Here is a 27,846-nt window from a genome sequence, read left to right as displayed (position 1 = left end):
ACACAGAGGTTTCTCTGTCTAAATGAATTCTCAGGAAGTTGCTAGATTTTTTTTACTTTATCCATTTTTTTTTTAGGGAGTGGGAAAGAGAGAATTCCTGACCTGACTTCATTTCTTTGTCTTTATCAGACACCCTCCTGATGTAATCGATTCTCATCACTGGAGGAAGTTCCGTTCTGTAAAGTCAGCACAAAACCTGAATTAACAAAGACCAAACCATCGCCCCACCCAGGGTAACATGTGTTTGCTTCTTGTGAGCGTCTGGCCACCCATCAGTACATCACCTTCCTGTATACGACGTGTATCGTTTTCACATTTCATTGACTCATTAACATGGACTCACAGCAAACAGCCCTGTAACTTGTGCCTGAAGGAAGCTTATCCAACAGACATGTTTTCTCTTGAGGGCACAGCCCAGCCTTCTCCCCTGAGGACACTAGATAGCACTTCAGCATGGTGCTCGGGTAGGGGGTTGGGGCAGTTTAAATAGTGAAATCACCAACAGAAAGTACAAAATATGAAAACGTGGCACTAAATAGACTACGAGAAAGACACTCATTTACAACATGAGAGCAGAGTGTGGACTCGTCCTCATGTGCATAACAGCACGCCCATATCTCCTGTTCCGCAAGTGACCGCAAAAGTGCCCTGGGTGTTGCTTTTGGTCACAAATAAATGTTAGGGAATGGGCACAGCTGCAGGTAGAGAATCCATGGACGGCGAGCATCACACCTGTTTCCCGATCCCGTCACCGGTGCAGAGGGACAGAGTGTGAAGAGGGGCCGGCACCACACCCTAGAGAGGCTGAACCCATGTGACTGCTGCTGGGAAAACCCTTCTTGCATTTGGGGACTGACCTGAGCATTTTGGTAATAGCCAAATGTGATGAAACCCAAATACGCTACAATGGGGAACAGATCCCCACGAACAGTCAATTACAAAGACTTGTAGCAATGTAGAAAATGCTTCTTTCCTAAAAATTCAAATATACACCCTAATAATTCCTGCATATTTGTAGGTTTAAAAGATAAATATTTTAAAATTTTATTTTCTTTATTTTTTAAACTCTTTTATATTGGAGTATAGTGGATTAACAATGTTGTGATAATTTCAGGTGTACAGCAAAGTGATTCAGTTATATAGTTTCCCATTTAGGTTGTTATATAATATTGAGCAGAGTTCCCTGTGCTATACAGTAGGTCCTTGTTGGTTATCCATTTTAACTATAGCAGTGTAAAAGATAAAGATTTGATAGGAAAACACATACATAAAAAAAGAAAACAGTGTCAGGTAAGTAGAAATATCGGTGAAAATTTTTTTCGTAAAATTTCCTTTAATGTGACATTAAATAATAATGTGAAAGGATGTCAGAACTGTCCAGGAAATAAACTACTTTTTCCCTTTAAGCCATTGTGCCTGTAGCTCAGAATTGTAACTTTGAAAAGAATTATATTAAGCCGACATAAAAGAGAGGTCTTAGAATAAATCATATGAATAAAAGTTGTGTCATCTTTGTTTTCATGCTTATTTGCCATATTTAAAAGCATCGTTAATTTCAAAACGTTTTTGAGTTTTATATCAATTAAAAGAACATTAACAACAATACTATTTTTCATGAGTATTAATTTCAACTTAAGATTTTCTGTTTCTTATATTTGTGTATTAAATTAATTTTATTTTTTCTAATTCTTTGTTGTAAATTTTATAATTTCAGTAATATTATTAACAAAGCCGCCTTTGGGAATATTTGAAGAAATTTTGACATGGTGTGAAATGTCTCAAACATACACATACACAAATGTTGTTTTGAAAGGTAGAAAACAGTTGTAATAAAAAACACAGATCTAATGATTCCTCTGAAGCTCCCCATTCAACTGCTCTTGTGTCTTGCAAGTCCATGAGGAAAATGAAAAGAACCACTGGAGAGACTTCCCTGGTAACGCAGTGGTTAAGAATCCTCCTGCCAATGCAGGGGACACATGTTCAAGCCCTGGTCCAGGAAGATCCCACATGCTGCGGAGCAACTAAGCCTGTGCACCACAACTACTGAGCCTGTGCTCTAGAGCCATCGAGCCACAACTACTGAGCCCACATGCCACAACTACTGAAGCCTGTGCACCTAGAGCCTGTGCTCTGCAGCGGGAGAGGCCACCACAATGACAAGGCCCCGCTCGCCTCAATTAGAGAAAGGCCGCGCGCAGCAACAAAGACCCAACGCAGCCAATAAATAAATAAACAAATAAATAATACTAGTTTAAAAAAAAGAACCACTGGAAATAAAGTAATTAAATTCTATCCTTAATGCTGCACCAAGTACAGAAGCCCAACCTCATTGACATGAATGGAGAACATTTGTTCTCATCAATTCAGTACTTTGATGTTTCTGGATGAAGGGCCTTTTGGAATGGCTTCCTTTTTCCCTCTTTCTAAAGGGGAGCAGTGGACAGGGCCTGGCTCTGACTAATTGCCTCTGAGTCACTTGTGCTACAGATGGAAGCGAGGCTGAGATGTCCTTGGAGGAGGCAGCTGAAGATGGGACAGAGCCTCTCGGGGCTTCAGGGCCCTTAGAGGCGAGGGCAGCTCCCAGCCTGGGGGCTCCCACTTCACGGCTTTGTCAGCACAACCAGAGTGGACCAGGGTGGGGACTGGCCCCCTGGAACCTAACTGCGGTGGTTTTAACACATCTGCAAAGACTTCGAGACCCTCCCTTTGAACATGGGTGAGTGATTTCCTTCCAGGAAACGGAAGTGATGCCTGGAAACTTTGGAGACTAGGTTAAAGGTGATGCGGCTGCTGCCTGGGTGCCGCCCCCAGCACCTTTGGAGCCCTGGCCACCACTATGAGTCCAGAGAGAGCCTGCGATGGGCCATGTGAGTCTTCCCACCCCAGGCACCAGACAAGTGGGAAGAGCCAACCGAGGCTCGAGCTACGCCCTCACTGAGAGACCCCGAGGGAGACGCCAGGCATCCCAGGCAGCACCTCAACCACAGGTGATGATAGAGACAAATGGCTGTTGTTGTCTTACACCAAGTTGGAAGTGGGAACTGGAGTCCTGCGTCTGCAGTGACCCACAGGTGAAAAGGCCATTTGATGAACTTGCAATGACCACATGGGCCGGAACACGCGTACTGGTCCTCAGCACATGCTCTCCCTGTTCTGGCTGGTGTCCTCCCAGAAGCAGACCTTGACACAAGAATTCTAGTGAGTGCAGTTTGTGGGGAGGTGACACCAGTAGGAGCGCCAGTAGGGGTGTGCGGACAGGGCGGGGAAGGAAGCCAATGAAGGGCATGGAACAAGCAACCTTCTCCTTTTGGCAGCAGGGCCCTCGGCAGAGAGTGTAGAACATTCCTCAGCTGTCCCACCAGAGCGTTTATCCAACTTCTAAGTTATTGATTGATGGTTGCTCCCGGGAGGCAAAGAGGCATGAATTTCCCTGTTCATGAGCTTAATTACTCCCTCCTCGCCTCCCTCCAGCATCCAAGCAGAGCAGGCTGGAAGGCCAGAGAGAACCATTGGGAGAATTGCAGGTGCTGGCAGTTGGGACCAGCAGGCACAGGAAGATTAAGTGCTAATCACAGTCACAGGTTTCTTACTGACTTTGGAATCAGAGGGTGACACTAGGGGAGCTATACCTGGCAGCTGCTGCCTGGCCACTGAGGAGTGAGGGCACCCTGAGGTAGGTCACACGGGAGCCTGCTGTCCCTCAGATGCTGGCTCCACACGGGACCCCCCACGCTGCAGCCCCTCTGCAAGCACATGCAGACACTGCAACCAGATTCCCACGTGGACCACATCCTGACCTGCCTCTCTCAGAGCTGCAGCTGTCACCGGGCCTGCGTCTGCCTTTGCAGACCACCTCTCAGATGGGTGGGTGGATACGACATTCCATCTACTCCTGTGTGTCCGTCACCTGACCTGCTCACAGGGTTAGGCCTGCAGTTTCTGCCTAGTTCTGCCTCATTTGGGGTGAAGCTCCTCTTTCCCAGCTCCGTCTTCTCAGAAACTCTGAAGCCTCCTTCCTCTTTTCTTCCGAGTGTCCAGAGCTGCCAAAAGGCAAAGCATGTACAGGTCATTGTTGTCCACTGGAACTCTGCAGGGTGATAAAATGGCAGCCACTAGCTACACGTGACTGTTGAGCAGTTGAAATGTGGCTAGTGTGACTGAGGGGTGAAGTTTATATTTTATTTCATATTGTTTGATCTCAGTGTAAGTGGCCATCATCCTGGTTGGCACAGGTGTGGGCCATGGGTCCTTCGGATCTACTCCAGGGCCTCACCGCCTCCCTGGTCCACTCCTCCTCCTCCCTCCTGCTTTGAGGATCCCTCCTCCGTCCCTCTGGTCAGCGCTCATTCTGAGAGGTCTGTCCCTTTGCCCTGCCACCTCCGTTCACCCAGCTGCTGGGAGAAGAAAACATGCACTCCACACAACGAGGCTTTGAAGTTTTCTCCCACTGGGGTGTGGTATGGGGGGAAGGGTGGGAGTGCCTGTGAGAAAGAAAAGAACGAAAAACATCAAAACTGTCCAGATGTCCCCCTGCCACCCGTGGCTGCAAGTTCTAGTTTAGGGAAGGCAGTCCATCCTGCCTCCTTCTCAGCTGCCTGCAGATTTGAGAATCTGGAATTGTATGCTTTAGAATAGTGGTGTTCTTTCTTAAACATACACTTCCTAGAATCCAACTCCAGGAGAGTCTGATACAAAGAGCTACGGGTTTAGGGATCAGTGTTTCTTGAACATTCTTTGGGAACTGCTTTAATCAGCACACTGATGCCGCACTTGAGCTTCCGAGTTGGCCCCTGCACCAAATCCCCACGGACTGCTCTGCTTCTCAAATGCTCACGTCCACTTTGTGCAGTTTTTCTCTTTACTCCCGCATTTACTACTGCCTCTAATTTCCTGCCTCCTTCTTCCCCAATACTACTCCAAATTAGCTTTTTGAAATTAGAATAATGCATGTAGTAAAAGAAAATAAACCCTGCCTGAGAATCTGAGGCTTCCTCCCGTCTCTAGAGTGGCTGCACTGTAGGGACTCTGTGACATACGCTTTAGTGACCTTTCTCTCTAGGAGTTTGGCCCTTCTTGCCTTGCTCTCTCAATTCAGGCTTCATTTCCTTAGATGTATTTTGTGTGCCAGTGCCCACAGTGTATTTATTAATAGTTTGAAACTGTCGCAAGTTCTCATTTGGCAGTGATTTTCATATTTGCTTCACCACCTCCGCTTTAGCATTGCCAAATGTAAATGGTCTAGACTTTGCATTAAAAAATATAACTCCCTCTGGGACAGGTCTGGAAATCGTTGGCACAGGATAGGTCTATCTATGGATACTTCTCCTAGGAGATTAGAAGTCTTCCTGGCAGGCAGAAGTGTGTCCCAGGGGACCCACTCCACTCTATGGCCAGCATTATGTAAAGAATAAGGAGCTCAAAGGCTCACATCCATTGAAAAGAATTCAGTTAATAAAAAGAGTATTATGCACATATGCCATACATGCAAGTCTTCTGTAACCAAGGAAGAGGACGTCGAGAAGTACTGCCCAGAAAGTTACAATATGCGGAGACTGAAAAACAGCTATGAATTTATACTGAGGCCAACGCTCTCTTCTTAAACGCCTTGCTCTGGAGATAAACGTGGTTCCCCCTGTCGCTGGAGCTGGAGGGTGGGTGGGAACCGCAAGGTTAGTGTAGCTGCTTTCCGTGGCCGCCTTACATCGCGTTCGCGGAACTCGCGCGCAGTGGAACTTTCCAGCCTGTCACCCGCCATGTCCTTGTCCACCCCGTTGTCCCCGCGTCCCCGTCCATCCCCTGACCGCGGTCAGTCGTGCTGGGCAGAGACTCCAGATCCAATGTGATGCTCGAGCTTGAGGCGGTCTTCCCTTTAAGCCACCGGCCCTTTTCCGTTCCCCGCCTCATCCTTAAACGATTAATGTTCTCCTTGGCAGAGGGCCCCACAGAGGGTCAGGACCCCGGCCTCGAGGCCTCCGACGCCGGCCGGCTCTGCTGCCTTCTGGGAAGTGTAGTTGACTCCTCGCTCACTCCCGCCGCCGGAGTGCGGCCTGGACTACAACTCCCGATAGGCTGCGCGCCTCGCCGCCGCGAGAGGACGGCCCGGGAGCGGCCTAGACTACAACTCCCGACAGGCCGCGCGCCCCGCCTGCGCGCCCCGCTGCTGAGAGAGGACGGGGAGACGCGGGAGGCGCGTCCTACCCGGGGAGGAGGTTGTGGCGGCGGCCGCGGCGGGCGAAATGGACAACGCGGGGAAGGAGCGAGAGGCGGTGCAGCTGATGGCGGAGGCCGAGAAACGAGTCAAGGCCTCCCACTCCTTCCTCCGAGGGCTCTTTGGGTGAGCGCCGGACCGCCCGTGCCCTGAGGGGGTGGTGGTCTGCGTCCCGGGCCGGCGCCCCCCACTCCTCTCGGGGGTCCCCCAGAACGCCCCAGGGGCCTTCCACCTCCACACGCTCTCCAGAGATTCCCCTAGGGCCCCCGGCGCCGCCTGGAATCCCCAGAAGGCCCCAGGAGCCCCCACATACCCTCCAGGGACCCCCCCCCCCCCAGGACCTCCCGGAGCTCCCCCACGCGGCCCCTGGAACTCCCACGACGCTCCGGGAATCCCCTAGAACCCTCAGAGCCCCCCCCCCCCCCACGCGCACCCTGGAATCCCCGGAACGCTCCAGGGGCCCTCAGCCCCCACACGCCCTCCAAAGATGCCCTAGGACTCTCGGACCCCCCCTCTTCACGCGTGGGTGTACGTGACCCGCCCCGCGGCCGCCACACCGGTTTGTTATTTCGCCCCGAGTTAACCCACGTCGCTTGGCAGACCCTTGTGGGCGTGAGGCGCCGGTGAGGGTCGGGTCCCGGACCCCTCGCCAGCGCCTGGCCCGCGGGTCTGTCGGGGATGTCGGGATTGGGGCCGAGGCGCCCGCATTCCACCAGCCTGAGCCCGTGCGCCTTGCGCCAAGTACACGTTTGATAAATATCCGTGGGAGGAATGAGTACGTTTTCTCAAACTGGTGTCTTTCCTTCCCCGGAGATTGATGTGATACCCAGGGCCTCCTGTTGGATTAGGGATAACGCAGCTTCTCTAAGTCTGCGTCTTTTGGAAATCCCATTCATTTCCTATAATTCTTCTGTGCTCTCCTAGGGAAGGTTTTACGTTCCGACTTCCAAAAAAGCAGAGCCTGCACTGACAGTCCTTGGAAGAATTCTGGGCGGTTGAATATGTGAATGATTCAGCTGTTTAGGATGAGAGGAGCAGAAAATTCGTGGTGGTTTTCTGTTTTTCCTTTTGAAAGTGAAAGGGCTTCAGCCAACTTCCAGAGCATATTTTTATTCTGAGAAGGACCAGGGGTCCATGCTTAACTGTTGCATTATTAGACAGTTCTATTTCTGTGCAAATTCGGTTTGGAATCTGCTAGTTTTGCCACCTTCATTCTTTTGGTAATACTTTACGTTTGTTGATAACCTCCAGGAAATGCTGAAATGCAGGTTTCATGCAGTGCGCCTAGTGCAGGATGCAAAGATGCAGAATGGTAAGGGTTTCTGTCCTCAGGAACCTCTCAGGGCATTTATTCCAGCTGGTTTCTAAATTTCTCATGTGCTGCGTGGTTTAGATTATAGCAGTGAATTGTAAATTTGTTCCCTTTTAAAAGTTACGACAATACATAAGGAGCACTGGTAGTACTTGATGCTAACACCAGACAGAAGCTCCTTTTTCTGGTTCACAACACAATTACAATTTATTTAGATACAATTTAATGTCATAGCGCCTCAGGCTGGGAGGTGATCTTAATGGCACAGCGTTTCAAGTCCGGATGTGCTTCCCTGGAAGAGAATCTGTAATTGGCAGAGGAAAAAAGCCTGACTGCACTTGATGCTCTCTCAGGGGAGTGCTCCTTTCTGTGAAGAGGTGTTGTGTTATTGTTTTTGTGAAACTAGGCCGGATCTTGAAGCAGTAATCCTTGAAGGATTTTAAAAAGGTCTTTTGTCTTTTTCCTTCTTGACTGTTGATCACCTATTCCATTGACAGGCCGTGTAGGGAGACGTCATCCTCGCCCCTCACACTCAGTTTGCATGGAAGCCACTGCACCCTAGGTCTGACCTGGATCCAGCAGGTCAGTTTATTCTTGCTTTGGGACCTGGGGCAAGTTCCTTAGCCCCTCTGTGCCTCAGTCTTCTCTGCTATAAAATGAGAGTAAGAGAAGTATATCGCATAGTGAGTGAGAGTTCTGTGAGTATATGCTTGTAAAATGTTTAGAGTCTTGGAAGCTAGGGATTATGAAATACTAATTAGTATCTTCATCAAAATTGTCAGGCTCAGGTATTTATCAAGAAAGCAGAGAGCCAGACAGATCAAGTGACTGTCAGGATATCAGAGCCAAAGACCTTGTGGACTGCATCATTGGTCTTTTAATGAAATAAAATATTTGAAAGAGCTTTGCACCATGTAAGGGTTATTTATACTATGCGGGACTGTGTTTTTAGTAATACTTGGCTCCAGAAAAGCTTGGGGAAGAAGGGTACACAGAGTTCTGTGAGGTTTAATAGCATTACATAATTCTTTGAAGGCAAAAACCAGGCCTAGTTTCTCTGCCAGTGACAATGGGAAGACAGATTCTGTATCAGTTTTAGGTGTTCAGAATCTTATATTACATCTAGCATCACTCGCACCTATCATCACCCTTCTAGGCTGGGATGCATGTTACCCCACTCTGCCGCGACTCCCTTAGCCAGAGAATTTGCCCATCTACTTGTTTTCCTTTATTTAAACCACAGTGTAATCCATCTTCATGTCAGGCTCCTTAATTAACAAAACATACTCACATGAGTATCCTCAGGATCACGGAACTGGTCTGTTAAGAGCTGACAGTGCTTTAAAGGGGCGGGTCATGCTGTTTGGGGCTGTGGCAGCCATTGCAAGATGCTCAGTGTACTTTACTGCAGATGTTTCACACAGCAGACTCATCCCAACTGCAGGGTAAAACCTGCTAGAAGTTGCTCCCCGTCACTCAGGGTTGATCCACCACCTGCGCTAGTTTTGTGGCAATGCTGTAGTCTCACTACTCTTCTGTAGCTCTTCCTTTTTTATTGCTTTCAATAAAATTAGATGAAGATATGCATTGTATAGTCCCGAGAAAAAGTCAGTCATGCTTTCTTCTGTGTGTAAGGCACAAGTCCAGGCTTGTCTGCGAGATGTCAGTGTTCCTTCCCCGCATCTCACTGCAGGAAAGGAGCAGCTGAGGGATGCAGCTGTCACAAGAAGCCACTGTCGTGGTGGTCTTTCTGCTTGACTGCCAGTTAAACAGTGCTGTGTTTTTGTAGTTGTGGAATTAAATTAAAACTTACTCTTTCTCTGGCTTAGCTTAGTATACAAATATTACCACCAAAAGAGTTGTGTTTTGATTTCATTTGTTTCCGGAGATGAGCTATTGAATTTTGTAGTTAATTTCAAATTTTAATTTAGCATGTTAAGGAACTGCTGGTATGATCCTTAGCTCACCTGAGTCTGACAGCAAGCTAGCTTTGCATTTCTCTTGTTATAGGAGGCCCCATCGGGGTACACTGCCCAGCACACGTGGAGAGAGTGGCTTAAGACTGACCGTGGGAAGATGTTCTGGATGGTTAGTTAACGCTACCTTCTCGGGCTCTTGAATGTTCCCCAGTCTCAAAGCTTGTAAAGGAGCTGTAAATCTGGCAGTGTGGAAGTAAATTTAATGAAGGGCCCTCTGGGGTTATCTTGAAATAATTATGAGTCTATAATTTCTTAGTTGTGAAAATTGGGAATATTTCTTAAGCATTGTAGGCTGTTATTAGTGTTCTTCACCCAGCTTTATTTTGACAAAGTTTGTGTTTAAATTTTGCCAAAATATGGTGGGGACATGTGGTAGCATTCAGGTCTGCCTCAGTTACGGTAGATATTCAAATGCAGATTAAACTTTAAAAAAAAAAGTCATTAAGCTCAGAGTTACAGACAGGTGGTATAGTATAAGAAATATATATATGTATACTTATATATTTATGTAAAAAGAAATAGAGTAACCTGTATATTGAATAATATGTACTTTTATGTGTAAGAAGATATAGTATATATTCTAGTTTACTATCTTGTGACCCTGGCCAAATAAATCATACTTGGAGCTTCTGTTTTTTTCAGCTTTTGAATGGGCAGAGGGAAAGAATTTACTTGTCAGAGTTGTAAGGTTTCAGTGAGGTGTCAGAATTCTTATAAAGCTGCACAGAGTTGTATTACTGTTAATTATGATCACTTACTTTTCTAATTTTAGTGTCAAGTTACAGTTTGTATATCAAATGATAAACTCTCACAAGATTGGCTTTTTTCAGTTTGCATTTTTGCAGTGTTCACCATGTATTCTCTCATTCTAGTGAGCCCTGTCAGGTACAGAGTCCTTTACGAGGGAGGACCATGGTGGCCTGTGGCTCCAGGATGTAAGATCCGGGTTGGGGGGGGGGGGGGTCTGCCTTCTTTTGTGGCTGTGGCCCAGCACCTCCCCCAGCATGTGGCCCTGGCAAGTGCTGGGTAGACTATGGTAAATGTGGATACAGATGTTCATTTGTTTTCTTGTACTTTTTTGTCTGGTTTTAAGAGCAAAGGTAACAAAGTGAAGGGGAGTTCATGTTGCTTTCTTCTGTTTTCTTAAATATATGTTTGTTGTAAATCCACACATGGTACGAAAATGCGAGGAGTACAGAAGGGTTTCAGTTGAAAAGCACAATTTTCCCTGAGTCCTTACTCTCCTAAATCTTACTCAGCAGAAGTAACCATTTAACTTTCTTTTTGATTCTTTTGATGGTTGTTACCATAATTCTAAATAATTTTAGAATACTTCTACCTGATTGATTGATTTTAGATAATATTTGTCGATTCCGCTAAAAATGAAGAAGGTAGCATAGCTTACGTGGCAGTGCACTTTCTCCTTTACCTCTTGATTTTAATTAATTCTCAATCTTTTGCATTATGAAGTGAATTTCTTTATTTCATTTGATACTTTTGAGCCCAAATTCTACCTTGTCTGATGCCAGGGTAGCAATCCCTGCTTTCTTGTTACTTGGGTTTGCCTGTTTTAGGGCTGTGTTAGGTAAGAGGTTTATACCTGATGCCTGTTGCCATGTGGCCTGTGCTGTCTGGCCCCAGGGAGAAGGCAGCTCCCCTCCCAGCTGAGTCCAGGCACGGTGGCCTGAGGCCAGGTGAGGTGGGTGGGAGTGAGAGCAGAAGCTGCAGGGGTTGTCTATGCTTCTGTCATGAGAGGAGTACACCTGATGGGGGCCACATTCCAGAACAGAGAGAAGACCCACAGAGAAGGAGACAGCAGAGCCCCAACCAGCACAAGGTAGAATGAGCGAGAGAGGAGACTTGGGGATATTTGTTGTTGCAGCAGATCTCAAATGCTGGTTGACGTATTTGGTAAACTTCTGACCATCTCTTTATCTTGAGGCTTTCAAAATAGCTTTATTTTAGTTGTGTCTTTTGTATTGAGCACAGAGTTGGGTTTTGTTTTGTGAGCAGGTCTACAGATCTTCAGCACATTTACATTATGGGTGTGACTGGCATATGGATGATTTTTAGTTCTCTCATCATGCCTTGTTATATTTGTTTCGTACAGTTGACCCTTGAACAACATGGGTTTGAACTGCTTGGGTCCACTTATCTGCAGGTTTTTTTCAGTAGTAGATACTGCAGTGCTGCCCAAGCTGTGGATTCCAAGGGTGCAGGCGGGGGACTGTGTGTTCGGAGGGCCGGCTGCACCAGGGTTAGCACCCCAATCTCCCTCACTGTTCAAAGGTCAACTGTATTATGCTTTATTTGCAGTTTTTTCTTCATGTGATCTCTTTTCTTTGCCTTTTATTTAGGAAATTTCATAATTTTATTCTACTGGTTACCTTTATACTATGAATCTTTTTTAATACCCTTCGCTCAGTTTCCTTACTTAGGCAGCTAAGTAATTTGTCTGCCCTGGAAAATACCCATTACCTACCTACGTACCACTCAGTGAGTGTGTTCAACTTACCCTTTATCCAGGGTGTAAGATCTTCCTCCGCTTACAGTGGGGTTATGTCCTGATTAACCCATCGTAAGTTGAAAATGTGTTTAATACACCTAAAACCTAATGTACTGAACATCGTAGCTTAGCCTGGCCTTCCTTAAACATGCTCAGAACACTTCCATTAGCCTACAGTCGGGCAAAACAATCTAGCACAAAGCCTATTTTATAATAGTGTTGAATGTGTCATGTTATTCATTGAATATGGTACCAGCAGTGAAAAGCAGAGTGGGTGTCTGTGTCCAGAATGGTTGTGAGTGTGTCAGTGATCACTTGGCTGACTACGAGCTCAGCTGGTGCCCCTGCCATACCCATTACAAGAGAGGGTCTACTGCCTATCCCTAACCTGGGGAAGGATCAACATTCAAAGTGTGGCTTCTCCTGAATACATGTTCCTTTTGCACCATCTTCTGTTGGTATGTCAGTGCATTTTTTTTGTTTTTTGTTTTTGGATGACTAGGGTCGTGGAGGTGGGTTGGGGCTTGCTGCCGCTCCAGTTCTGCCTCCTCCTCCATTTCCTAATACCCTGAGTTTATTTCTACCTCTGCTTTTTTTCCCTTCACTGCCAAGACTCCTCTCCCCCTCCCTCGCCCAGAAGCACGTCTTCTGGAGTCTGACCCCTATAGCCAAGCCCCCCTTCCAGCCTCCCAGGTGCTCCAGGTCTTATACCTGCCTCCTTGACCCCACTCTGCAGCCTCTCCTTGCCGGGGAACCCTGCCTCACCCCTTCTTGTGTCCAGATGTCCCCTCTTGATTTCTAGCAGGGACTGTTCCCTAGCTCTGTTAGTTTGGGTTTTTTATTTCCCCAGCTTTATTTAAATGAAGTCTTGTTGAATTCTGTCTGCTGGTTTTGCTGTTGAGTGGATTACGGGTGATTGTATCAGCTTCTTGTTGGTCTGTGTGGTTCTGGAGGGTGTGAGGACGCATTTGTATTTAGGCAGCCACCATTGTCCTATAGAAATCAGAAGTCTCAAAGGTTAAATTCAGTTTAAAAATGGAATTTTTATAAAGATTGAAATTAAATATAAACACTTCTCTTGGCAAGTCATGTTGTGTGTGAGTCATTTCTGAGTTTATCCAGTAATTCCTATTCTTGGCTTCCTTGTAATAGTTGTGTCTTGGTTTGTGTTACTAAAAGGTCCAATCTGTACATATCTCCCCTCTTCAAGAAAGGTGACTCCACATATCAAGTCAAGGCATTGGGACTACTACCAAATAAAGTCCAACTAGCTTTCTTTGCTATACCTGTTCTTGTAACTTGATTTCAGCCAGTTGTGCTTAAATGCAGATACTTTTGTCAAGACAGTCCTTAAATGTCTCAGATTGTTTCCTGTGTCTGAGAATTTGTGATTATTTTTTCTTAAATAAATGGCAATAAAGTGAGTTCTCAGAAGATGGAATCCCATGGTCCAAGGCAGAGCACTGACATGTGGTGGTCAAGATCAAGCCCCCTGCTTGGCTTCTGCTGGCTGCTCTGGGGAGCTGCACCTGCTCTTAGGGGAAGGGTGGGCATGATGGATGCCTGCATTTGGTTCGCAGTCCAACTCTGCCTTCGTCCTTGCCAGTACACCTCCTGTTACTGGTTTGTGAAAAAGCCAAGGACTTCAGTCAAGCCGTTACAGGCATTTGGTATAAGAATTCAAATGAGCATTAAGAAAAGTATCTCCCTGGGGCCTCTGCCTTCCACCTGCTGCTTATCTAGGAAACTCACAAGTTTTAGAATCTGGAGATTACAGATATGAAGTATCAGATGAAAATAAATTATTGTAGAAGAGTAAAAAATAGAATAAATAGTCATATATGGCTGTGATGTTGTGATATAATATGAAATACATATTTGTTCTTCACCCTGGGTTCCTGGCACAGAGCTTGTAAAGCCTTGTGAGACCCTGAGTGGTGAGGGTCTTACACTTGTGGTTCATAATAAGCCCCTTTCAACCCTCCTGGGGTATGCTGACGAGGTAACTCCTGGTGGGTCCCTAGAGGGCTTCAGGCTGGCGGCTGGTTGTCAGAGGAAACAGCCAGTGATTAGAGGGCAGGAACTTCCAGCCCCACCCCCGAGGGAGTGCACAGGGGGCTGGGGATTGAGTCAGTCACCAGAGGCCACTGAGTTAATCAGTCCCTCTGCCTTGAGCTTCGTAAAAACCCTACACGATGGGGCTCAGGGAGCTTCCGAGTTGGAGACACCGTGTGTCTCTCTCCCATTTCGCTGTTTCTCACCTGCGTCCTTGTTAAGAAACCAGCAATAGGAACATGTTTCCCTGAGTTCTGTGAGCCCTTCCAGCAAATTATCGAATTTGAGGAGGGAGTCGTGGGAACCCCTGATTTGTAGCCAGTTGGTCAGAAGATTGGGAGGCCCAGCACTTGCAGTGGGTGTCTGAAGTGGGGGGCTCAACCTGTGGGGCCTGCGTGGAACTGAGTTGAATCACAGGACACCCCATGGATGGCTGCAGGGAATTGGAGAGTTACTTGGCATGAAGAACCCACACGTTTGGTGACAGTGTTGTGAATAGAGAAACTGTACGCTTTAATGGTAGAGGTATTTTAAATAGACTTTGAATTTTTTACTTCTTTTCGGGGTACTTTCTATATTTGCTTGTTTCGAGGGACACGTGGGAAAACTTGCAAATCTATGGGTCGTTTCTTCCATGCAAACGCTGTTGCTTCCACGTCTCAACCCCACCCATGCATGTGTTTAGCAGCAGTTTCCCGGTGCCCGGTAGCTCACTCACCAGGAGGAAAATGCAAGACTTGGGATGAGTGAGGATTAATAGGCTTGTCTGTGTGTAGGTGTCATCTGAGCTCTTTGGAATAATGGGCTGTGATTTTCCCCAGGCTGATTTTTTTCCCTCCTAAACATCAGAACAGGAACATGCCGGGGTGGGGGATAGAGAAGAGAGGCAGGCGCTTGCAGGTGGGCTCCCAGGGGGTGGGGTGGGGAGCAGTGTGTGGCTCTCACCCCGTCTCTGTGGAACCTGGGGTGGGGGTGTTGAACACCCTTAGACTTTTCCAGCATTGAAATTAAATATTCTTAGCATTCTGACCTCCTCCTGGGTAAGGACTTCCTTTTCTTAGTGATTTCTGGCAGGTCAGTGGTATGTACTGTTCAGTATCACTTTATAAGATAGACTCCCTCACGGAAACTTGTTTGTGTTTTCGAGGATCTTCTGCCTCACTTATAGGGGCTCTGGATAACAATCCGTTGAATTATTTGAACGTGAATTCTGAATATTTGTCCTTAAAACTTATAAAAATCAATTTTCACAAGTATAGAACACAGTAGGCATTTGGAGTGACTTATAAGTATATTTTTTTCATGAATTATCTTTAAGTTATGTCTGTTTATGACAAGTGAGTTCTCTGGTGCTTTTAGTGTAAGGGTTTTTCTGGTGATTCTTTTTTAGGAGAGGTGAGGCAGGGTTCATTCATTATTTTATAAAAGATCACTGAACCTGACATCAGGTGTCAGCTCCACCACTGACCTTGGCTGGATGACCTTGGGCAAACCATTGACCTCCAGGTACAGTTTTCTCTTCTGTAACATGAAGATGCATCTTTCTTGGTCGTTGTAATAATGAAGATGATGTACGGCATGTGGAAATATGCAGCATAAAACCTAGCATAATGTAGGCGTTCTGTTATTCCTAGCTGAACCTGCTTCTGAAAATACTAGGATAAAGTACATTTTAATTAAGCTAGTTTTATTTGGAAACCTTTAATAAGAATGATTGCACTATAATTACAGTTCAAGATTCCTAGTACATTTTAGAAAAATAAGACAGAAAGTGGCAAGCCTTTGTTAGCTCCAAGGAGCTGTGGCTAAGATTGAAAGCTTTCTCAAGTTAGGAATTTTCCATTGGGATAATGAGTTCATTTTTTTTTTTTAACGTAGCTTTGAAGTGGAGAAAAAGGAACATGAAGGTGTGAGTGAGAGAAGCCTTTGCTTATCCTGCTGCTTCATTTTTGCTGTGGCTTGTTGCCCTCCTGTCACTGGCTGTGTGACATAGCTCCCAGAGGGGTTTTTTTTTAAAGGGGAGGGGTACAGCTTTATTGAGATGTAAGTCACATACCATGCAATTCACCCATTTAAAATGTCCAGTTGAGTCGTTTTTAGCATATGCAACTATCACAACAACCAGTTTTAGAACATTTTCATCACCCCAGAAAGAAACTCTGTACCCTCCCCCCTAATTTTTCTCCAGCACTCCCAGCTCTAGGCAACCACCAGACTGCTTTCTGTGTCCTTAGCCTGGCCTGTTGTAGATGTTTCATGTGAATGGTGTGCTCATCTGGGACTGGCTCTGCACTTCACATGATGTTTTGAAGGCTGGTCTGTGTTGTAGCACGATCAGTACTTGATTCCTTTTTATTGTTGGATCTACTCCATTGTGTGCGCGCCACCTTTATCTATCATTTGATGGATGTTTGGGTTGTTTCCACTTTTGTGTGTTGTGAATAATGCTGCTGTGAGCATTTTGTGTGGACTGTTTTCATCTCTCTTGGGTATGTACCTCGGAGTAGAATTTCTGGGTCATATAGTAACTATGTTTAACCTTTTGAGCAGCTGCCAAACTGTTATCCAAAGTGGCTTTTTATACAATTTGCCACTTGTACCAGCAGTATATGAGGGTTCCAGTTTCCATACGTCCTCCCTAACATCTGTCTTTTGATTCTAGCCACCCTAGTGGGAGTGAAGTGATATCTCCTTTGTGGTTTTGATTGGCGTTTCCCTGATGGCTAATGATGTTGAGTATTGTTTCATGAGCTTATTGGCTATGTCTTTTTTATTTTTTTTTTTAATCTTCTTTGGAGAAATGTCTGTTCAGATCTTTTGCCCATTTTTAATTATTAGTCTTTTGTTATTGAGTTGTGAGAGTTCTTTGTATAGTCTAGATACAAGTCCTTTATGAGGTATACAAATATTCCCCAAACTTTGTATGCCTTTAGCACATGAAACTAATTATAACAGTCATCCTGATTGGGTACCGACACTGGGTCCAGCCCTGCAGTGGCAACTGTGTATGGATTATTTCTTTTAATCTTCATAATAACGCAGAGGCATAATCATATTACCCTCAGTTTACACATGCAAAATCGGAGGCCCAAAGAAGGTAAAGAATTAGCCCTAGGTCAGACAGTTAGTGGTTACTGCCTCAGGTGAAGTCACGCGGGGTCTGTACCTGCCATCTGCTGAGCTTCCGGGAGCAGGCATGTGCCCCCCCCCGCCCCAAGCCTTGGCCTCACCCGTCTCTTAGTCCTTACGTCCATTCTCCACCCTGAGTTCCTCTTGGAGTGTGCTGTGTGCTGTGCACAGTCTGCCTTGTCCTGGTTATTCTCTGGTTCTTCCGTGTTTAGAGCGTGGACACACAAGACAGAGGAACATTGTTTGTAGAGGCCTTAGCTTAGTGTAGTGGAAACAGGGTTGACGTTACAGAGGATTATGTTTGTCCTTATGTAAGAAGACACTCCTAAGCAGCTCAGCCTGTGCCTCAATGGAATAAGCTGTGTGGTGAAGACCTTTCCAGAGTAGTATTTACTCAAGCAGCAGTGAAGTCCCCTCCTCTGGATGTTGTAAAGTGCATTTCCACAGGGGCGGGGGCTATACCCTGTGACTCCTTCGCCATCAGATAATACAGTCCTCGAACAGCCTGGTGCTTTCCTGCTCTGGCTTTGGGTTTTGTTTTTACTTTTAAATCTGAATAAACATTAGTGCTAAACTCTTGGTTGTTAAAAGTGTCAAAAATGTCTTTATCCTAATCTCCTTGGAGAAAATATACTTCTCATTTCTCAGAATGAGTAAAACTTCAGTTTTCATGCATGGAAAGGACTCTGGTTGAGGGTGTAGGTGCTGGGTCCCACCACATGTGTATCTGAGTCTCAGTTCTGTGGCATCCTCGCTGTGTGGCTACTTTCTTATGCCTCAGTTTCCTCATCTGGACAGCAGGGGTAATTGGAGTATCTCCTTTGAGCAGCTGTTAGGTTCTCTAATGCTGGTCTGGCACATAGTAAATGGTCATTAAATGTTCATTATTTGAGGGAGGAGGGAGGATTAGGGTGGTTGTTGTAGTAAAACTTAACTTCATTTTTAAATTTTTCTCAGAGGAAACACAAGAATAGAAGAGGCTTGTGAAATGTATACCAGAGCTGCAAATATGTTCAAGATGGCTAAGAATTGGAGTGGTATGTATAAAGTTTTTGTTTGTTTGCTTTTCAGGCAAATACCTTTAAAATCACTTTGAAGGAGGAAACCACTGTCTGCCTTCCCCTCAGAGAAACTGCTGGCTGTGGAGGGGGAAGGGGGGGCCTTGCTCCAGGGGAACAAAGCTTGAAATCCTGACTGAAGTTTAAGCACAGAGGCCATGTCTGTTTTAGTGTCTGTAAACCTCTTCATACAGTGGGCGTATAGTGATTAAAAAGGCCTAAATTTACTTGGAGTTGAGAAGAGTAATCTTTGCTTCTTACTGATGTGCTTAAATAAATTCAGTACCACAAGGAATGAAAATAGTAGTAAAACTTATTGGAAACAAGTAGGATAAATAGAAGAGCCTGCTTTTCTTTACCTAAACCTTGATGGAGAATTTCTAACCATTCCTTACTCTGATAACTGATTGTGGTCCACTGAGAAATGCAGCAGTGGGGGTGTTATTTCTGTAAACCCTGACAGACTCGTCATTTTCTAACATAATGCTTTTTACCCAGGAAAATTACACAGAATAAAATCAGAATTCTTTGCATTATTCTGAGAGGGGATGGCTCTTTCTAACACTGATTTGAGAAACAAATTCATCCTCTACCCCTGGAAAAAGTTCTGTGCTGGGGTTCTTCTGTAGTGAAGGTGGAGATGGCCTTCAACCGGGCAGGATGTGGGTCTCTGGCCACCCTGAGCCTGCGCGTGACCTGAGGCGGGGCCTTGCCCTCTGCAAGTGCATTTCCCCGTGTGCTTTCCCTGCTTGATCGAGGTGTCAGTGTGACGCGCGGTGTGACACTTTCCCTGCTTGCTTCTAAGGCTGAGACTTTAAAATCATTTCAGTGAAGAAAGTGTTGTTGAACTAGGTGACCCTGGAAGGTCCTTTCTGGCTGTAAAATTCTTTTCATAGGTTTAGTTTTAGGTAAAAAAAGGGTATGTTCTGTTTCCAAAATACATTTACACCTGAATTATAATGTACTTTAAAATGGAGGAGAAAAGTATATTAGCATTCATGTCTTTTGTTTGGTTCAGGTCCTGTAATCATATGTAAAAAGTGATCTTATCTAAAAAGACCTTTTAGTTATTTTATCTGGTGACCAGATGTTCTAACCTTTGGAAACGCCTTTCAGAGGGGCATTACCGGTTCTCTAACTGAGGGGGATGTGTGTGTGTACCCCCACCCCACCCCCACCCCAGTGATCTCTTGCCTGGGCTGGCATCTCCCTACTTGTCTACTGTACTAGTGTGTTTTAATGTAGAAAGCAAAGTAATCCTATTAAATTTTAAGTCAGGTCATGTTATTTCAAATCAGAGCAACAGTCCTTAATGGTGGCCTTCAGGATCTGCCTGATCTCCTGTCCCCTCCTGACTCCAGACGCTTCTCCTGCCCCCTCCCTCCCCCCTTCCCGGCTCTCTGAGCCTATGCCTGTGCTGTGCCCTCCCTCTGGCACTCTTTTCTCCACAATAGGGTGTGGCTGGTCCCTCTTTCCTCCCGGTACTTCTACAAATGTCGTTGTTGTCTTAGGTCTTTCCTGGCTGTCCCTTTTAAAGATAACAGTCCTATCTTCTGGGAGGCCCCTTTCCCTTTTCTCTGATGCCCTTACCATCATCTAGCAAAAATAAGCGGCGTACATTTGTTCATCTGTAGTGTCTACTTTCCTGTGTGCTCTCCCTCACTGGAAAAGGGTGTTTCTGCGCTTTCTCTCTGCTCTGCCTGCAGGGCCTGGACCAGTATGCGCAACACAGTAGATGCTCAGCATATTTGTGTAGTGAATTAATAAGCATTAGGTTCTGTGGATTTGGGATTAATAGATACGCACCACTATATATACAGTAAACAACAAGGACCTATTGTATAGCACAGGAACTATACTCAGTATTTTGTAATAACCTATAATGGAAAAGAATCTGGAAACGAATAGCTATATATATAAAACTGAAACACTTTGCTGTGCACCTGAAACTACCACAGCCCTATAAATCACCTATACTTCAATTTTAAAAAAGGCTAAAAAATGAAATAATAAACTGAAAAAAAAATTAGGTCCTTTGAAATTATTTCCATTTTGCAGTGGTGGTGATCATGACATCGCTGCATCTCTTTGTAGTTTTTTTTTTTTTTTAATAAATTTATTTATTTATTTATTTGCTGTGTTGGGTCTTCATTGCTGTGCACGGGCTTTCTCTAGCTGCGGAGAGTGGGGGCTACTCTTCGTTGTAGTGTGCAGGCTTCTCATTATGGTGGCTCCTCTTGTTGCGGAGCACAGGCTCTAGGCACATGGGCTTCAGTAGTTGTGGCATGTGGGCTCAATAGTTGTGGCTCGCAGACTGTAGAGCACAGGCTCAGTAGTTGTGGCTCACAGGCTTAGTTGCTCCGAGGCATGTGGGATCTTCCCAGCCCAGGGCTTGAACCCGTGTCCCGTGCATTGGCAGGTGGATTCTTAACCATTGTGCCACCAGGGAAGTCCCTATAGTTTTAGAAGTTCTTTTAGGAAGGTTACTAATTTGTCTGCTACTCTGATTTTGAGATCATCCTGGCAAGTGTTGGATGATTACAGTTGAGGAAATTGGGCCTGAGAAAGCGTGTAACTTTGGTTTAATATATGCTCCTTTAAAGACGTCCAGGTTTGGAGAGCTGGAACTGGCGTTTGTTAGTGGTGTTTGGAGAGGGTGCTCAGACTGAAGAAGTGAGCCAACAGCTAGTTTCAGAAGATGTAAGTGTGAAATTGTAAAATCAAAGCTCTTAATACTGTCCGGGGAAGTGGAGCCAGCCAGGGAGAGCCTGGATGCTGTGCTGTTATCCTCAGCCAGGGAGGGATGGACCACAGTCGGTTCTTGGATGGCCAGCATAGATAAACCGTCAAAAATGAAATTGCTGGTGGGAGAGGGAGGATTCAGTTGTAAAGGAAATGATGACATTTAAATATGGCAAAGCACAAGTATGCTCTAAGGACAGATTTACATGTGATAATGAAAATGGCCAACACGTCTGCACGTGCCTGGGGCCAGGCTGTTCTGAGTGCTTTACCTGTGCTGCTGTCAGGGACAAGGCCTTCCCCAGGCGTGGCCCTGGAGCAGGGGCTGCTCTGTGGGGTGCTTGCTCCTGTGTTAACTTAGTCATTTGTCTTCCTCAGCTGCGGGAAATGCATTTTGTCAGGCCGCCAAGCTTCATATGCAGCTGCAGAGCAAACATGACTCGGCCACCAGCTTTGTGGATGCTGGGAACGCCTACAAGAAGGCAGACCCCCAAGGTGAGCTGTGCTCCATCCCGCACCCCCCGGACCTCCTGCAGGCTGTGCTGCTGGAGTGAGATGCTTGCACTTCGGGATGGTGGAGATTTGGGGACTTTTAACTGCAATCCTCTGAAGCTTTTATGAGGAGAAAATCTGTTAAATTTATCCTCTTTAGTTGTCAACACCATTTTCTTAAACTCCATCTGTGCTGCATTGTGGACAGCTTTTTGGAAATTAGCTTTAATTTTATCTAAGTCTTAATTGTGTGAATGTATACATTGCTCACTAAAGGAAACGAGTGTTCCCTCGCTCCCGCATAGTGTGGAGATCCAGTTAACCGGAGGTTGTAAAATCCTAGAGTTAAAAACAACTTACTCACACAGCATTCATCTGATTTTTTTAAAAAGTGTTTTTCAAAGTATTGGTTTTGAGGAAAGAATGATCTCGGGTATTTAAAGTGGTGAAATTTTGCAGGTGCCCTTTCTTTCTGAGTTAGAGGAGTGTACACTTAGCGACTGAAGGCTGATCTCCTCCCTCCACATATGCACTGGTGGCTGTGGAATCTTCCTCGTTTCAGCAGCTTGTTTTAACACAGAAATCTCAACTCTCGTGAATATATCACACTGAAATAGGATATTTCAAGGGCTGTGGTATAAGGATTAGCCATAGTTTATTTCCCAAAGGGAAAAACTAGGCGTAGCCTAAGGGTGCAGTAGAATCACCTCACATCAGTATTTTCAGAGTGTGGTGCTGGCACTAAACCCCTGACTTTAGAGAGTCTCAGTGACCTGGGAAACATTCTCACAGCAGCTGAAGCACCACAGAGAGCCAAAATCTCAAATTCACAAAAAGTCGGTGCTCATAGAAATGCACCCAGAAAACACAGGGAAGAAAAGTGCATTAAGTTCCTAGCTGGGGATTTGAGCAGGATTTTATGGGTAGCTTTTCAATTTTCCTGTCTTCTTAAAGGCATAACAATCTGCAATTCTTATGCAGCTTAGGGGGAAATTGCTTTTATTTTCACTAATATACTTACTTTTCTGATCCTTCAATCAGGCCTTTTTGCTTTGTTGCCTCTTTAGAGCAAAAGCAGTAAACTTAGAACCGCCAACCACGTGCCAGCTTTATAAACGCCACTGTGTGGTGGGGAGCTGTTGGCTCCCTGTTTCAGGAAATCACTGTAATTCATTTAGCACTCTTGTTTATTAAATTTTTTCTTCCTGTTAGTATTTGTTAGCACACCGAAAGTTAGCATCTTTTAACACTGTACAAACAGTACTGTCTTCCAAAATTAACGTATACACATGATACCAGCGAGGAGTGCACTGCATTCAGGTTTTAGTGGATAGATTGACGGGTATGGAAGACAGCTCCACGGTTCTGTCTTTGTGATGTAGGCTTTCCCGTGGGGCCCCCAGGGTCAGGTTAGGAGTAACTGAGACAGCCCTCCTCCCCCCCGCCCCCGCCTCCCACTTTGGCACTGCAGCAGCTGTGAACAGGCTCATGGAGGGGCTGGGTGAGGGCTGACACATTTGTTTCCTGCCAACCATCCCGCCCCACCTCTGCCAAGCAGGGTCCCCCTTAAGGGTCTAGAAGCAATCAGAAGGACAGGCTTGGCAAACCCTCTGACTGAATGGATTTTTCATTGTTTTTCTTGAATGCCTTCGCTTCAGAGGCTATCAACTGCTTAAATGCAGCCATCGACATTTACACAGACATGGTAAGACATTTTCACAGACATGGTAAGACATGCCTTGCTTGAGCGGCCATGGGGTGGCGCCCTCAAGATGGCTCTAGGTTAACGGGGATGTGACTGCTTTGTTTCCTCCCCAGGGAAGGTTCACGATTGCAGCCAAGCACCACATCACCATCGCAGAGATCTACGAGACGGAGCTGGTGGACATCGAGAAGGTGTGTGGACATGGGGGGGAGGTGGGCAGCGGGCAGGGACCCCGGGCGCCCCTGCGGTGGGCTCATGAGGGCCAAGGGGTGTGCGCAGACAGGGTCACATGGAGACCTCAGGCTGGGGCCTTGCCAGATCCCCAGGATGCCTTTGCTCAGACTGGGGACAGCGTTTGTGCAGATCCGAGCGCCACAGGCAGCACCTTCATCCCGTGCCTGCTGCCGCGCTGGACCATTGACACTCTTGTCTCTCTTCCTCTCCTGTTTCACCTCTTCCCTCGGCCTCTGGAGCATGGTCCCTGCCTTGGCTGGTTCCCCCGCTTCTCCCCCCAGGGCTGGGCCCTCGTCCCCTCTCACCACGCTCGCTCCCGTGGTCTTGTCTGTGCTCACGTGGCATCACAGCTTGAAGTGTCCTGTGTGTGCCGGCAGCTCGCCATCCTCGTCAGCAGGAAATCAGATTGTTTCTCCACTGCTTACAACCTTGCAGGTGGCCTCCTGTGCCCCACAGATTGGCCCCTCACCCAGCGCCTCTCAGACTCTCCTCTCTCTCCTCCCCCTTGCTCCCCTGCTCCCCCTGCAGTGGCCACCCTGACCTCTGCTGACCCTCACAGGAGTGCTCTGCCTCAGGGCCTTCGCAGTGCTGTACCCTCTGCCCTGAGCCCTTTCCCCACACGTCAGTTGTCCTTCGGAGCTTTGCTCATTTGTTACCTTTCCCTTGAGAACTATCATAGCCACCTAGTTAAGATTGGACCTCAGCCCTCGCGAGGACACACCGAGCCACCTCCCCCAACTCAGCGGCCCCCTTACAGGCTCACTGATGGCCTGCTCACCGTCCCTGTCTCTCCGTCGCTTCCTCCACTGGAGTGGGTGCCCCACGGCACCCAAGCCTTCCTCTGGTTTACTGATGTGTCTGAGAGCCCAGGCTCTGATGAGTGGGCAGAGGATGCCCTCCCTGTCACACTGCACCTGCCAGAGCTGGTTAGAGTCTCGGGTGGGGAGGCCTCAGTACTGCAGTCGAACAAGCCTTGTTAATAACTTCACCCTCTGACTTCACATTGACACCTCTTGGTCACGCAGCTCAGAACTCGTTGGCTTGTTGTGTGGACTTCACATTGGGCCATTTTTGTCATACTGTACCATGCTCTTCTGAGGCTGCCCTCAGACCTTGACTAAATTAGGGCCATGTGCCCTGTCTTTTTGGGGAGTTTTTTCTGCAGACCCAGGAGGAGGCGATGAGCCCCAGACCTGAGCCCGTCTTTGTTCCCTGGTGCAGTCGATGGTGGAGCGGAAGGAGCCGGTTCTGGGTGGGTGGGATGCTTATTTGGTCAGGGTATCTGGGGTGGGCTCCATGTCTGAACCATCTTGGGGGGATGAGTGCTGGTGGGTGGAGCGTCTCTCCAGCCAAGGCCACTATGTCCTCTCCTGTCCTCGGTGGTCAGTCCTCCGTCTTCCAGGGTCGTCTTGGGCAGCGTCTTCACTATATGTGTCTCGGAAAGGTTCAGGGTGGATTAAAGGACCTTTGGGGAACTCTTGTTTTCCTTCTTCTTAACAACCAGACTTGACGGGTTGTCACGGGAACTTCTGGAGCCTGTCGCCCATGGTGTTCCTGCTGTTCTGCAATTGGCCTGTGGGCGGCGCCTCCGGGCACTGATGTGGGGTGCGTCACGGTGTTTCGTGAGAGCCACATCACTCATCACGCGCGTGGGGTCAGCTCGTCGTGTCCCCTCATGTTTGGTCTCCTGTGTCTAGAAACACCCTCACCCTCTCCTCCCTGGCAGGACTCTCCTGATAGTGTCGGTGACGCGTGATGTTTGTTTGAAAGATGAGTTACACTAAGGCACCTTGTGTCTGATTTACTACAGGTGAGTCTCTTCCCGGTTAATGTGGCTCAGATTTTAGCCGGTGAACAAGGAAGTGTGAAATTCCATAAATCCACGTTACTCCTTTGACTTCAAGTAAAATATTAATATAATAATAATCAGTAATAATCAGTGACCCAGAGGAGCTCTGACTCATGTCTGTCTCAGCCCCTGGAGAACATGATTTTGTGTTGTCTGTTACAGTGTAGAGTAAGTGTCTGTGGCAGGTTCTCAGGGTATAGTTTCTAAAACAGTGATCCTGTCTGAAGGCTGTTTAAGGCTGTTTCACCTGCAAAGTGGACTCCGGAGCTTAACTCTTAGCCGTGGCGTGTGCTTTAAGAGTCTGGTGGTGACCACAGTCCTAGAGCCCAGTCTCTGCCTTCAGGGCCCAGTGTCCTCCAGCACCGTGACGCTCACCAGCCTTTCCAAGGAGGGACATTGTGATTTCCTTTGGAACATTGCTCACATTACAGGCTAATAACTGACTTTTGTGTCTGGGTGTATTGTCACATGTGCTGGTGGTGTTGGCGGCTGTGTCCTGCTCTGGGTGTTTATTATCATCCTGGAAAGTATAAGATACTCTGGGCTGACTTCTAATGTGTAAGGGTCGACTCGTGCCTGGTAAATGTCACCAGATGTTAAAATTCCACACTGCGTCCAGCATCCACAGATAACCCATGCCCAGCCTCTTTCCTCTGAAAATGCTCTGTTAAGCTGCTAGGTAAGGTTTTTTTCCAACTAGTCCGTCGAAACTTGGAAATACCATGAAATTTGATTAGTGGTTTAATTAGCATTATTAAAAACCAAAACTTTAATTTTTTTCTTTTACTGTGATAAGTCTCGCTGTGGTTTACAGCTACAACATCTTGATGGACTAGTGTCGTTATTCACTAAGTGTCAGATTAAACCACATTATCTGCATTTGACCTTTCTTTACCCTCCGAGGTAGCAGTTCAGCCCAGCACCACTCCTTGAGTTTTGGGCAGGAAGAGCCGGGAAGGTGAGTAGTACATATGCTCCCTCCCTGGGAAGAGGTTATACAGCCTGATCCTCTTCACACAGTGATTTGGTCTTGTTTCCCGTACTTACCCTATTTATTACAAGGGGAAAGAGCGCAGAGTACTTTAGAGAATGAGTTCAGAAACAATGTTTGATTAAGTAGAAAGTCATGGGAAACCTTTCTTTGGTGGGCTTTCCACATCTGTCACCACGTTGGCGGTAGTGTCATAGGGACCGTCTGTTAAATGCCGCTGCCTGCGTCCCCTCAGCACCTGTTCGCTGTGCGACAGGCATCACGCTAGGCTCCGGAGCCAAGCCTGCCCGCCCTCAGAGCTCACGGTGTAGTGGGAGAGTAAAGCCCGCGCGCGATCGGGCGTGAGAGAGACAGCTCTGGCCGTGCTCCGAAGGGGTAGATTCCGGGTGTTTCCTCCACGTGTCTGTGTGTTTGTGTATGTTCTTTTACGGCTGTTTTTTAATTTACTATTTCATGAAGAACTTTCCGTATTGACACCTTCTATCATTATTCTTCATCTTAGCACAGTAGCTCGTCATGTTTAACCACTTAAGTTGTTCCCGGTTTTTCTCCTATTATAAATAATGCTCAGAAAACTTGTGTGGGAGCATGTTAGTGAGGGTAGGCTGCCTGGCTGACCAGTAGACCCCAAGCCTCGTGACTCAACACGGAAGTGTGTGTTCTTCACACACTCTCCCTGGTGCCCTGCAGTCCAGGTGAGGCTGCCGTGGCTGCAGAGGTGGCTCTGCTGCCTGTCATGCCACCACCAGGTGCAGCGTGGCCCGCTCTTTGTGTTCCCAGTGACCCCAGCCAGAGGGCTCTTCTGACTGGCTTCCCCTACGTCCCCGCACCCACCCCCCCAGCTCAGTGGGGCTGCCTTGCAGCCACTGAGCTACTGGCCTGAGTGGGGAGGCGGCCTGTAACCTGATGTTCGCGTGAGGGCACGCCTCCCCTCCGCCCCCTGGGAAGACCTGGATATTTAAGGCAGGAGTATGTACACATACCATCTGTTTATGCCCGCAAACTAAGAACAGTCTACATTTTTTAATTGCTGGTGGGAAGAACATTTCATGACACAAAAAGTATATGGGGTTGAAGGCCCACCGTCCTTAAGTCTCTGGGCATAGCCATGCCCATTCATGCACGTGTCCTCTGGTGGCCTCCGTGCTGCCGCGGGAGAGCCAAGGGGGGGCAGCAGATGGAATGGCTCACAAAGCCCGATACGTTTATTATGAGGCCTGCTGCAGACCAGCTTGGTGGGACCCTTGTGGAAAATGCTGTCTAACTTCTCTTGCCATTCGGGGAGTAGAAGATGTTGGCCTTTTTGATCTTATGAGGCACTGTCCTTTTATAATTGCCTACAAACCTGCCGAGTCTTTCCAGAGTTCTTCTCTCTTAGAAAACCTTACTGAAAACCAGGCACTGTCATCTGTCTCTTCCCGTAGAGTGCCCCAGCAGGCATGCGTTCTGCTTTCTGAGTCATCACATGCTTATTTCACTAAGTCTTATGCAATAGCACGACTGGGGCTTCTTGTTTCCAGGCTGCAGTCTCTGTCTCCTGCCCACTTGACCGTTCACAGCACCCCTACCTTAGGTGGAAGGCA

General features: G+C 46.9%; 1 protein-coding gene across 5 annotated transcripts in view; it reads left to right on the top strand.

The window, feature by feature from the left end:
- The first annotated feature begins 6,188 nt into the window (after nucleotides 1–6,188).
- The window catches only part of NAPB (NSF attachment protein beta), a 33,292-nt gene continuing 11,634 nt past the window's right edge, over nucleotides 6,189–27,846 (top strand). For 2 of the 5 annotated variants that reach the window (XM_057703466.1, XM_057703464.1), the window contains exons 1-5: nucleotides 6,189–6,337; nucleotides 18,150–18,229; nucleotides 21,371–21,487; nucleotides 23,143–23,189; nucleotides 23,303–23,380. In XM_057703466.1, coding sequence (XP_057559449.1) covers nucleotides 6,240–6,337; nucleotides 18,150–18,229; nucleotides 21,371–21,487; nucleotides 23,143–23,189; nucleotides 23,303–23,380 — 420 coding nt within the window. In that variant the 5' untranslated portion in view covers nucleotides 6,189–6,239. Of the gene's footprint in view, nucleotides 6,338–8,020; nucleotides 8,106–18,149; nucleotides 18,230–21,370; nucleotides 21,488–23,142; nucleotides 23,190–23,302; nucleotides 23,381–27,846 lie in introns of all 5 variants that reach the window. The other 3 variants (XM_057703465.1, XM_057703467.1, XM_057703468.1) reach the window with 3 other exon arrangements.

The sequence above is a fragment of the Hippopotamus amphibius genome, chromosome 12, assembly GCF_030028045.1.
Source record: "Hippopotamus amphibius kiboko isolate mHipAmp2 chromosome 12, mHipAmp2.hap2, whole genome shotgun sequence".
Taxonomy (NCBI): Eukaryota; Metazoa; Chordata; class Mammalia; order Artiodactyla; family Hippopotamidae; genus Hippopotamus; species Hippopotamus amphibius.
Note: the sequence above shows the minus strand (reverse complement) of the source record. Positions and strands in the feature narration are given on the sequence as shown.